This window comes from Lactuca saligna, chromosome 4, assembly GCF_052625555.1.
Source record: "Lactuca saligna cultivar CGN05327 chromosome 4, ASM5262555v1, whole genome shotgun sequence".
NCBI lineage: Eukaryota > Viridiplantae > Streptophyta > Magnoliopsida > Asterales > Asteraceae > Lactuca > Lactuca saligna.
Window position 1 is genome coordinate 54,265,755 of NC_136420.1, and position 13,483 is coordinate 54,279,237.

Consider the following 13,483-nt stretch of genomic DNA (forward strand, 5'->3'; position numbering starts at 1 on the left):
GTTACTAGACTTATCCAAGTGGGAGACTGTTGGATTAGTGTCTAAGCCCGTTACCATATTTGGTAAGTACTTGACCCGGTTGTGCATGGTCCTTTTAGGTTGCCTTCACTAAAGCAACTTGACTGGATAGATAATAGAGAAAGAGGTTATTATGATTTATTAATATATTATAAGAATAATATATTAAAGGAGAAATCATATTTGTTTAATTAATATTGGTCAATAATTAATTAAGAATTAATTCTGTGATCAAATGTAATTAATTAAACTAGAGGGGCTGAATTGTAATTATGTGATAGTTGCAAATTAGGGCATTGGTTGCCCCAAGGAAGGGGTGGACGAATTCAAGGTGATAAGGCCTTAGAGTTCGTCCATAATAAGGATTCAAGGCTTATCTTATGGGCTGCTTGGTGGGCAAGTAACCAGATAAGGATAAGGACTGAAACCATAATCTCTACCCTATATAAAGACCCCTTAGGCCTTAAAAAATCGGCCAATTGATCCCTAGAATACCTAGAGCCAATTTATGCCTCTGTCTCCCCTCTCTCTCTCTCTCTCTCTAGCCTATCCATTTGCTTGTGGTGTTTGTGAGCCATTAGAGGTACTAAACTTCTGGTAATTGCTTTCCAAGACAAAGAGATTGAAGATTTGTGTTGTTATTACAATATAACAACAAGAGGTATGTAATCCCTTCTACTACATAGATTTAGAAATACCTAGGTGCATGTTAGAGTTCTTCTTGTGTTAATAAAGTTGTGTATCTAATAGAGAAAACATAGATCCAAATCTAGGGTTGCATGCACACATAGGATTGTTTGTATAAAACCCATCGGAATCAATAGACAAATTTATAGGAAAATTAAGTGGTATAAGTACAAGCTACAGCAGGCTAGGAGCAACGCTAGGGGATGGAGTGCTGGTAAGAAAATTACTCGATTCTGTCCCTGACAAAGACCTACAACTTGTAGCACCAATCGAACAGTACTTAGATATCGATTCCATGCCATTTGAAGAAGCAATTGGTAGGCTTAAGGATTACAAATCCTGATTGAAGCTATGAACAGAAAACATGACCATTGAAACGAGTTTGCTTTTAACTTGTTCAAACAGGCAAAGTGGTCAGAAAAAAAAGGGAAAGGTTCAAACTCAGGTGGAAAAGGACGAGGTTAGTCAAATAATGATCGAGGGGGTAGACACGGTGTTCGTGGAAGAGGAAGCTTATGAGGTAGAGGTGGTCAGGGTGGCTATCATTCGTGAGACAACAAAAATAACCGGTGAAAGATCCGAGATAAGAAACTCATTTAGTGTTTTATCTGCAATGTCTTTGGACATTACGCATCAGAATATTCTAATCCTAAAAGAAAAGAAGGTGGTGTGAACCTCATCCAAGCACAAGAAGAAGAAACAACGTTTCTATTGATAGTACATGGAGAAAAGAAAGAAGAAATGGTGTTGTTAAATGAAGACAAGGTGTTTCCAGCCCTCAACGGGAATGACAAGGACACATGGTATCTAGACAATGGAGCTAGTAACCATATGACAGGTGTGTGATATTATTTCGCAGAGTTGGATGAAAATATAACTCATCAAGTAAAGTTTGGAGACGGATCCAAAGTCCAAATCAAAGTCAAGGGAACCATCTTGCTAAACTGTAAGAACAAGGAGCAATTAGTCATCGTGGAAGTTTACTACATTCCATATCTTCGCAACAACATTTTGAGTCTAGGACAGATAACGGAAGAAGGATATGGAATTGAGATGAAGCAATATTTCTTGAAGATGCATGATAATTACAACATGATATTGATGATGGTACAATGTTTGAAAAACCGCTTATACAAAATTGCACTTCATACAACCCAACCATTTTGTCTTCACACAAAGATAGACAACATAGCCAGGTTATTGCACACACGCTTAGGGGATGCTAATTTTCGCCTGATAGAGTCCATGGTGGAAAAAGTCCTGGTGCAAGGAGTACCAAAGGTATGTCACCCTACTTAAGTATGTGAAGGGTGTTTAGTATCCAAACAGACTTGACAACCATTCCCACAAAAATCACAATGACAGGCAAGTACCCCTTTAGAACACTTACATGCTGACCTTTGTGGGCCCATAACACCACAAACAATAACATGTAACCAATACATCCTCCTTCTTATCGATGACCACAATAGGTTCATGTGGGTGTAACGCCCGTGTTTCTGGGCTAAAATCATTAATAAAGTTGTAATAGTCTAGGTCAACCTTTGTAACTCATTTTGAAGTAGTAAAGAGGAATTATGTGAATATTATGTGAATTATATGCTTATTTGCTTAATTATTATGATTTAATTAATTAATAATAAAAATAAGCATTTAAAATAAATATTAGAAAAAGACAATATCTTTTAAGAAAGTTGTAGTGGCCGAAACAAGGATTCCAGAGATATAAAGAACGCCGAAATCCGACTTATAATGAAAAAGTTATGACCTGTCGAAGTTTCGCGACGAAACCGACACGGCATCGGGAAGCGTAAAAAGTGAATATTGCGATAAAGTGCTTTTTAGCCTTAACAATCTAAACGAAAGTTGTAGTATTCGTTAAACGAGAAGTTCGATAAAAAGAACGCCCAAATCTGACTTCGTATGAGGAAGTTATGATTTTTCTAAGTTTTACCTTAGCAGTAGACAGCTAAATACTCGAATTTAAGATTGTAACAACCCGAAATTTGTTCGTCACCAAAACCCGTTCTACCCGGAAAGTCGCCGTTACCGAATTCGTTTCGATTTCTCTTTGGAATAAATTGATAAACTTATATGTTTATTTTATCCTAATGAGTGTCTAAAGCACTCAGGAACTTATGTTATTCGCCCAAAATCATTATTTAATAAGTTTTAAAAATGTTCCCGTCGGGTGACGGAAACTCAATCGGGTGCGACCAAAAGTCGCGTTTAGCGTCGGTATCGGGTAGAATTCCACCGCGTGCAAATTTTGGGAACTATATAAACAAGTTTCAGCCTTCATTTGAAGCTTTTCCTTCTCTCACTACTCTCTCTCTAACCTCTCTCCAAAATCCAAAGATTAAGTGTCCAAAACTCAAAATTAAGGCTTCAAATCCTTAAGGTACCTTCCTAGCCTTAATCTATAGCTTGTTTAGCTTCCAAATTCGAGATTTAAACATGAAATTGGACAATGTATGTGAGTTTATGGCCTAAGAAGATGCTTAGGCCGTAAACACCAAATATAAGGGGTTTTGAGCCTTTAAACCCTTCCTTGACTAGTTTGGACCTTGGATATGGCTATGAGACTTTAATGTATATAATCTAAACATGTAAAACATAATTTTTGTGATGTTTGAAGGAGTTTACGGCCAAGGAACATTCTTGGGCCGTAAACTCATATAATTAGGGTTTTCATGCCCTTAAACCCTTCCAAATCACCCCTATAGCTTAGATATGAATTATAGGACTTTGATTCTTGCATTTGGACACTTGAAACATTAATTTTGAGGGACTTAGATGAGTTTACGGCCAAGGAGAGTTCTTGGGCCGTAAACTCCACAAAACTTGGCATAAATCTCATTCTAAGGTGTTAGAAAGCCATCCAACACCACCAAAAGCCTTGGAATAAATCAAGGGACCAACCAAAAATACTTTGAGGGCCTAAAACACAACATTTATTGGGTTTCTAAGGGTTTACGGCCAAGACATGTTCTTGGGCCGTAAACTCCAAAATTTTTGGTGTTAGAATGCAAACTACACACCCCTAAGGCCCTTAGATGAATTTTAGAAGTCCTTTCATGCAAGTTTTAGATCTTGAATCACATTGTAGCCTCATATAATAGAGTTTACGGCCATGAAGGGGGTTTCATGGGCCGTAAACTCCACAAACACCTCAAAAATCACATGCAAACTCATGTTAGGCCTTGGATTAATTTTACCAATCACATGTGATTTGTTCTAGCAACATTTAACATCATTTTCTTGGACAAACAAGTTTTTACGGCCTTGGAGCCTTGATAGGCCGTAAACTCCCTTAAAAGAGGGTCAAATTGATGTTTTAAATCATTCCAAGTCCTTAAACCAAGTCTAGAAATTATCCCCTAAGTGTTGGAAGTCCAAAAGGCACCATAAACCACCCATCATGAGTTTACGGCCGTAAACTCATAGGGATGGGTGTTTAGGCCGTGAACTCCCATAAAGGGAGTGTTCCTTTGATGTCCCAACTCATCTCCCAAGTACCTTGTGTCATTCATGTCCCTAAACGCCACCCGGGTCCCACCAAACACTTGTATCGGAGTGTTATCGCGACCTGAAGCATTGGTCCCTATCCGACAATCAATCTAAGTCCTAATTAGATACAAATGTGTATCTTTACTTCATAATTAGGAACCTCGTGCGTTTACAAGTCCCGGCTCAGCTCTTAGCATCCAAACCGTCTCGTACCTCGTTCGGTGAGTTCATACCCCTACGACTTTTTCACTGTTTTCAATGTTTTCAGGGGGGGAATACAAGCAAACTATAACTGTTTTCCAATCACAACATTGATATGTTTCAAACAATATCTGACAAACTTATAAACTCTTTTACTCCTTATGTATTATGCTGAGCATAAGGAATGACTACTCGATTTCAACTAAATGGATTTTAGTTAAGGAAACAATCAAACTAATCAAATTATTATGGGAATAATTTGGGGGTCTTTACTGTTCTTTCTATCGTATACTGATATCTATACTAAGTTATTAGATAAACTATGTCTGTTTCAGTTTATCTCCGTATCATTTGAATGTATTATCCGATAATTTCATGTATGTATCTATACTTTACAGTACTATGTTTCATAATTTTATGTATGTCGATATCTTACAAGAACCCTGTGAATAGTTTAGTACTAGTTTGTGAGATAGTCACTACCCTTTATGGATGATCAGTAAATCCTCCCCGGAAGTGTAACCAGAGTCTCCTGGAGGGAGAGCGCGGAATTTGTGAATAGATCTATTCGGGACTGACAATCCCACACCTTAACTGCTAGCTACAGTTAGGCGGGCATGCCTAGGGTGACAAATTTCTGGATATCGTTCGACGTCTGACAAACATCAAGGAGGTCACGTTGTCGTATTAGTATGGTTACCCGACTCACAATATGTATTAATATCAGCTTATTCACAGTTTGGGTTCAGAATCTTTATCTCATTCAGGATTGTAATCCCATGGTATTGTTTCTATGTCTCTTTCGGGATAGTGATCCCATGGTATTATCAAACTATTATATATCTATGTCCTATACGGGATAATGATCCCATGGTTTATTCTTATATCTCTTTCGGGATAGTGATCCCATGGTATTAACTAAACTATTTGGTATCAAGTTCGGGATAGTGATCCCATGGTTTTATGTATACAACTTGTACGGGATGTCTTTCCCCATGGTCTTTAACTATACTTTATACGGGATAGTGATCCCAAGGTTTCGTATCGATATCTTACGGGATAGTGATCCCATGATTTTCTAAATCTATATCTTATACGGGATAGTGATCCCATGGTTTCTAAAAATTGTATCTTATTCGGGATAGTGATCCTATGGTTTCAAATCTATGTTTACATATATACATTAACTTATCCCGTGTTAGTCCGGGATGAAAGTCCCATGATCTTGAACCTGTACTTTCAAATATCTCAAACTAACTTATATGTCTTTCGGGATAGTGATCCCAAGATTTTCATTATATAGTTTTCTGTGTTAAACTATACTTTGTGATATACCATTGATCTTACAATTAGGAAAATATGGGATTTTCCTGGGGTAAATACAATACATAATCGAATTGGTAACAAATGATAACTTAACCAACTTCACATAAGAAAATATGGGATTTTCTTGGATAACAAATCTTTTCGGAAACTAAAGGAAACCGATACATTTTCACAGAACAAAACCGCTTATGAACTCACCAGCTTTATGCTGATTTTCAAACCGCTTGTATTCTCAGGTCCAAGTTAGACAGGTACCCGGTGATCACTTTTGGTGAAGACGGAGTGCGTAGAAGACTCGTCTCAACTTTCGTTAATATGATGCTTATGTATATCTTGTATAACTTTACTTTTGAAACAAATGTAAACTTTCATATATATGTAATGTAATGTTTGTTTACTGTGATTACTATGTACATTGGAATTGATACACAACATGGTAGTCAACCCCGGAGACGTTTCCACCTTTGGTTTTCGGGGTGTGACAAAGATCGAGCGATATTTAGCCAACACAACCTAAACAAGAATCTAAGGTCTCGTCAATAGTAGTACAACGGTAAAATGACTGACGAAAACGGACGTCGGATGAAGAAGTTATGAACTTTTAACGGATTTTCTTGTCCCGGTCTGTTAAAAATAATAATATTAAAATTAAATTCAAAATTAACCGACGAAGTCTAAACGGAAGTTGTAGAGCATGATTTTAGCTACGCGTGCATACAAAGAACGTCAAAAGCGGAGCTCGTATGCAAAAGTTATGGATTTTAGAAGTTCGGGGCTCAAAATTCGAAAAATTTCGGATGAATAGTAACCGGACACGTCACCTCGCCGAAGCTGCTGCGTCATCGAGGATGTGGCCGAATCCGGTACCGACGTGTGTCGCTATTCCCTCGGACCGAAGCCTCGGCCAATCAGAAGACGCCTCGTGGCTGCCGCGTGTTCGAATCTCGCAGGGCCACGTCCGAGCCTCGTAGCCAACCTCCGCGTCTCGCCTCGCTGCTGCCACACGCCTCGCCCCTTCGATGCCACGTCTCCCTTCCGTGTCCGAACTTCGCAGGTGCTACGTGGAAGCTCCTCAGCCACGAAGACCTCGGCCTCGCACCCTATAAATAGGGGGGGCTGAGAGATCTCCCGACTACTTTTGAAAATTTGACATTTTTCACCCCTAAACTTACATTTTTAATATTTTGACCTCCCCCGAATCCCCGGTATCATTTTTAAAGCCCGGAATACGTCCCGAAGTGCCCAAAAACCCGGAAAATTTTATCTTTTCGGTTTTGAAGCTCCAACTCTTGCAAAGCCCGGTTTCTCAATAAAACTCCCAGTTTTATCAGAAACAATCATTTTAAGGAACGAATTGTTGTCCGATTATCATCAAATCAAGTGAGTGTATAGTCACTTTCATCTTACACATAGATATGAAGTATTTTCTATAAGATACATGTTATGTGTAATTATATTGATTGTTTATTTGAGATGATTGTTGAATACAATGTTTTATACAAGTTATAAACTGTATATGTATTTTATCTACAAATATGTTGGGTAGAACATGGGTAGAAAAAATAGTTGATGTGTGTTAAAATGATGAGAGGCCTCGATGTTGTTGTTGTTCCAATCATCTAGCAGAGTATGGATGACGACCACAGACTCTTCTAGACAGCCCAGTGGAACGCTAGCACGCTCGCAACCTGTAGGTGTTGTGAACGATGTGTTCACCGGTGTACTCTATCCCCCTCATGGTTGCCTTTAGGACATTTATTGTTGAGGAACCCCCTTAGTAGTAGTATCCATCCCGATGATAAAATCCTTAGACTAGGTCCCTTGTATAGGTGTTTAGGGACGTAAAGTGAGGATAACGGGAATGGGTAATCAGGGTTATTGTTGGTTGATGAAATTAATAAATTTATTGTTGATCGATGAAATTAATAAATTTATTATTATTTGTGGGTTGAAAACCTTATATGCTCACCAGGCTCCCAATCCTGACCCACTCAGCTTTCTGTTTTACAGGTAGTGGACTCAGAGCATAACTATGATGATGATGAGGGAATTTTGGATTATAGGCCATTAGTTGTAAATAACTGTTGTAAGGCTTATAATGTATTATTTATACTTATGTACTGTATCAAACATGACATCCCAAGTCTTTTAATGAAATACATTTCTAAGGAAATGCTTTTGATAAATCTTTATCATATTATTGTTTTGGGACAAATTCCAATTCTTTTATTAAAAGGTTACTCTGATTTTGAAATAAAGTATAAACAAAACCGGTCTTTTCTGGCCGTGAAATTGGGGATGTCACAGTGGGTGTATATGCTTAAGCAAAAGAGTGAAGCATTTGAAACATTTAAGAGGTTCAGAACACAGGTTGAAATCCAAATAGAGTACAAACTAAAGGGGTTACGCACTGATCGTGGAGGAGGATTCACATTGTAGGAATTCAATGAATATTCTAGAAAGGAGGGTATAAGGCGACAATTTGAATCACCATATTCTCTTTAGCAAAATGGAGTAGTGGAGCATCGGAATGGAACCATTCTTAGGGTCACATGATCACTGTTGAAGGCGAAAAAAGTTCCAAAAACACTATGGGGAGAGGTGGTACGTCATGCAGTCTAGATCTTTAATCGATTTTCCAACAAAAGGTGTAAAAGACACGACTCCTTATGAAGATTTATACGAGAAGAAGCCAACACTAAAATATTTTAGGATTTGTGTAGCCCACGCAAAAAGACCAGCAAAAAAACTCACCAAGTTAAGTGATCGTAGTGTGGCGATGGTCTATCTTGATAATGAACCAGGAAGCAAGGCGTTTCGTTTGTACAGCCCAAGTGAAAAACAAAAGTATGTGGCCAGGGATGTGATTTTCGATGAAAGAGCTAAGTGGAAATGGGCCGGAGTCCAAAATGAAGCACATGTATTTCGAAAAGAATGGATTAGGTTCCAAAGTGAAGTCTCACATGATGCATGGAACGATGATCTTTAATCGATTTCCTCACTCTGATCCATCAACCCCACCGATGTCACCACAAAACCTCACAACACAATCATACAATGACGGAAGCTATCCGTCTTCTCAAGGAACAAACACAACAACAATCTCATCAGACTCTACACCAAATCGATCGACATACGATGATACACCGGTTTGGGGATTTCGCACCTTGGAAGATGTAATTAGTCGTTGCCAGCCACTTGAAGACGAAGTCAAGGAGCTCATGCTTGCTAGGGAAGAACCTTCAACATATGAAGATGCAGCAAGTGAAAAAGAGTGGCAAAGTGCAATGAAGAAAGAATTAGAGTCAATTAAAATTAATGACACATGGAAACTAACGAATCCTCCCAAAGGAAAAAAACTAATTAGATTGAAGTGGGTCTTTAAACTAAAGAAAGACGTTGAAGGAAAGATCATCAAACACAACGCCACGTTGGTCGCAAAATGGTATGTGCAAGAAAAGGGTGTTGACTTTGAAGAAGGATTTGCACCGGTGGCCAGGATGGAAACTATTCGAGTTATTTTGGCATTAGCAACAAACAAGGGATGGAAAGTCCATCATATAGATGTGAAGTCCACATTCTTGAATGGAGTGTTACAGGAAGAGGTGTATGTTCCTTAACCTGATGTTTTTTTTTTGTTAAAGGGAAAAAGCACATGGTGTATAGGTTAAACAAGGCTCTCTATGGGTTGCGTCAAGCGCTGAGAGCTTGAAATGCTTGGGTTGACAAAATACTCAAGGATATGGGATTTCAGTGATACCCATAGGAATACGCGGTATATAAGATTCAGAAGACAAAGATGACACTAATGGTTGGAGTTTATGTGGATAATTTGATCGTGACTGGTACAAGTGATGAACTGATAGATGATTTCAAGAAACCGATGAAAAAGGTGTTTGACATGAGCGAGCTGGGTAATTTATCCTATTACCTTGGGATAGAAGTCCTACAAACAAAAAGCAGCATCATATTAAGTCAAGTTGGGTATGTAGAAAAGATTCTTCAAGAAACAGGAATGGGTGAGTGAAATCCCACAAAGCATCCAATAGAGCAAAGATCAGGCCTAACAAAAGATGTGGATGTTGGGAGTTGAAAGTATTACATGATGAACTCAGAATTAAGGGGGAGATGTGTTAGAATAATTCTGAAGTAGCCGTTGAAGATTTTAAAATAAAGTTGAACTGGTCTGTTGGGGACCAAGTCTTTAGGAGAATAAAGTGGAAGCTTACGTTACCTGACCCATACAAAACTTGATCTAAGCTAATCAGTTGGTGTGGCTAGCACGTATATGGAGGTACCAAAGCAGAGCCACTTCAAGGCAATAAAGCAAATACTAAGGTATATTAAAGGCACAAAGAATTATGGCCTGGTGTACAAGAAAGGTAGAGATAGGAAACTAGTTGGGTACAATGATAGTAGCCATGGAATGGATTTAGATGACAGGAAGGGTACAACGGGAACAATCTTCTATTTTTTCGGATAGCCTATCACGTGGTCTTCTAAAAAAACAATGTGCAGTGGCGTTATCCACCTGCGAGGTGGAATTCATGGCAGCTGCAAAAGCTGCATGTCAAGCATTGTGGTTGAGGTGTTTAATGAGAGACTTAACGGGTTGGAAAAAAGAAATTGTTAAGCTCTATGTGGATAATAAATCTACAATAACTCTCATGTAAAATCCCATTTTCCATAGTAGAAGTAAGCATATCAACACCAGATATCACTTTATTCGAGATTATGTTGAGAAGAAGCAGATTGAAGTGGAGCATGTAAGTGGAAAAGAATAAAGGGTAGACCCTTTAACAAAATCCTTACCACGTGTGAAGTTCATGGAAATGAGGGACATGTTGGGAGTTGAAAGTATTACATGATGAGCTCAGAATTAAGGGGGAGATGTGTTCGAATAATTCTGAAGTAGCCGTTGAAGATTTTAAAATAAAGTTTAACTGGTCTGTTGGGGACCAAGTCTTTAGGAGAATAAAGTGGCACGATGCCATTCTAGTAAAAGCACATGTAGTAGTAGCATGAAAGTCACTTATCTGTTATTTGTTTTTAGTATTGAAACCATCCTTTGTAATCATTTTTTCCTTTTTATTTCCATCAGAACCAATAGAACCAGTGGGTTCTAGAAAAACCAATCTCCATCCTTACTGTGTGTATCACTTGTGGTGTGAACTTGTTGATCCAATAGGGACTGGTCGCCAACAGATTCCCCTCCCTTTCCAAACTTTCATTTAGATTAATTCATTTCAGATGATTCCGCTCTTTCTCCAAACTTTCATTTAAATTAATTTAATTTAGCCCCTTTGTTAATTGGTTACAGTTTTAGTCTAATCTTCATACCTTGATTTAATTTAATAAAAACAACCCTCATTTGGAAATTGCGTACAAAATCAATCCTTGTTGGGTTATCTTAGCAAATCAGTCCATGTGGCTTATTTAAGTTGCAAAACAAACCTATACTTGTTAATTAATATAAAATTTCCCTTTTTTGGATAATTAGGAAACAAAAATAATCCTCGCAGATTGCTTAAAACTCGAAATGTGTCGAGTTGTGGTTTTTTTTCACGTCATGCTTCACGTCAACGAACTTAGTTCTTGAATACACGCATTTAAGGTGAGTGCTTACGGCCCCTTGTTAATGTTTTTATTATCTTGGAGGAGAATACTTGTAAAAGACGTATATCAATTATGAAAAATGCATACAAAACTTCATATCTAGCATAAACGATATTTTATCTAAGTATTATATCATTTGTTTGTTTATCATGACATAGTTAAGTTATAGTGGATTAAGCATGTTGCGAACTAGAAAATATAACATATCATAATGCTATGATTTTCATGTGATAATGCATGTATTTATGCACTTACTAAATATATGTGTATAAGTTATAACACTCATATCTTGGAAATTATATATGCATTTAAGAAACTTATTATTGATTTAAGCGAGTGAAATATATTTTTACGGATATATCGAACTTACTCGGCTTTTATAGTGAAACTTTATCATATACCTTAGTTAATGGACTTTATGCTGAGAAAATACTCATTACCTAAGCTTAAATACTTAGTATAACCATTCAGATATAACTGTTAATCCTCGAAGCGAGATGCGTATGTATAGATCTATATGGTTTGACACCCCCCCCCCTGCGATTGCTAGCTACAACCTCGATAGATCAATTGAAGCGGGTGATAATTATCTTTAGTCTTTATCCTTGACATCTAATAAAGCGTCGTAAGGGATTATATCTACTCACATAGCTCGATTATAAGACTCACTATAAGCATTAACTAGATTATTTATCTAGAAACCACGAATTTGGTTTCTCACTTTATCAAACATTTTCAAACATGGTTTTTAACTACAAAAGATATATTTTTCAGAATTTTTAAAAGTATCATTATTGTGTTAGCATAAAACCTATAACTCTCACCAACTTTTGTGTTGACTCTCAAACTACATGCATTCTCAGGAGATCACTGAACCAACTTTTAGCAGAAGGAATTGTCATGGACTTCAAACAACCTAGTTTTATCTACTTTTGTTATTTTGGCATATTTGTTAAGGAAATTCATGTACTTACTTATTATTATTATTATCGGTAAGAAAAATGTATTCAAACTTTAAAGTGCAGTATAATTGATGTGTTGTTATTGTTATACCTGTGATGTGTATTTAATTTGTCTGTGATCCATGGACTAAGTTGCACAACCCGACATGTTCAGCCGCGTCGGTTGGGGGGTGTGACAGCGTGATCTATGCCATAAAAAAGTTTTTTTTGTTTTCTAAAGTGATATGAGTGATCGTCCCCTGCCCCCAATTCCAACTTTTCCATTAAAAAACTACTTTTTTTCTCTTTTACCTATACAATCCAATCCTACCTAATTTTTAGACTTGTTAATAGTCTAATCTAAACCATTTTTTATTAAATAAATGTAATTTATATTTATATTGTATTCTATTAGAAACTAATAGAATGTTTAAAAATATTTGTTTTATTTCACAGGATTTATGGTAGCAAATAGAGAATCAAAAAGATTAAAAATAAAGAGTTATAATATAATATTTTATAAACTTTAATAGTTTTAAAAATAATTTTGATTAAGATAATATTAGTTTTTAAAATAAAAAAAATCATCTTAAAAATATCTATTCAATCGATTTATATGTTGACATATGGAAAAAAAATCAAATGAGATAGAGTTGTGAAGAAGATGAGGCAGCTCGTGGGCGTGACCTAGGCCACAAAAAAATTAATTCTTTTTCTTTTTTGAAGTGATGTGAGTGATCACCCCCTCCCCCCCCCCCCCCCATGGGGATGGCCTAAGGGTATGAGGTAAAACGTGATGTTAACTAACATTTGTTGACCCATGTTTACAGAGAAATTGAGTTATAAGGGTAATACTTTTTCAGTTTTTTTATATATAGTTTATTTTGTAGACATCTAGTCAACTAACTTGTTTTATGTATTCAAATTTGACCATCATTATCAACAAAATTAGTTACAATTGACGTGACTAATACAAAGTTGTCTGGCGTATAGATGGAAATAAATGGCCTCTATGACATCTTGGTATTCAGGTACTTTCAAATTCATCCTTATGGTTTTAATTTATGTCATTTTGGTCCTTGTAATAAAAGGAAGTAGACATGAGAATCCCTAATGGAAAAATCATAATTTGGAAGGAATGAGAGCATGCCATGCGTACATGCGTACGCTTAGCGTACTAGGGC

General features: G+C 37.0%; 1 protein-coding gene across 1 annotated transcript; it reads left to right on the forward strand.

The window, feature by feature from the left end:
- Positions 1-10,030: 10,030 nt before the first annotated feature.
- LOC145039625 (secreted RxLR effector protein 161-like) lies at positions 10,031-10,415 on the forward strand. Its single transcript, XM_078987661.1, has 2 exons — positions 10,031-10,190; positions 10,261-10,415. The coding sequence occupies exons 1-2, from the start codon at positions 10,031-10,033 to the stop codon at positions 10,413-10,415; spliced, it is 315 nt and encodes a 104-aa protein (XP_078843787.1).
- The last annotated feature ends 3,068 nt before the right edge of the window (positions 10,416-13,483 follow it).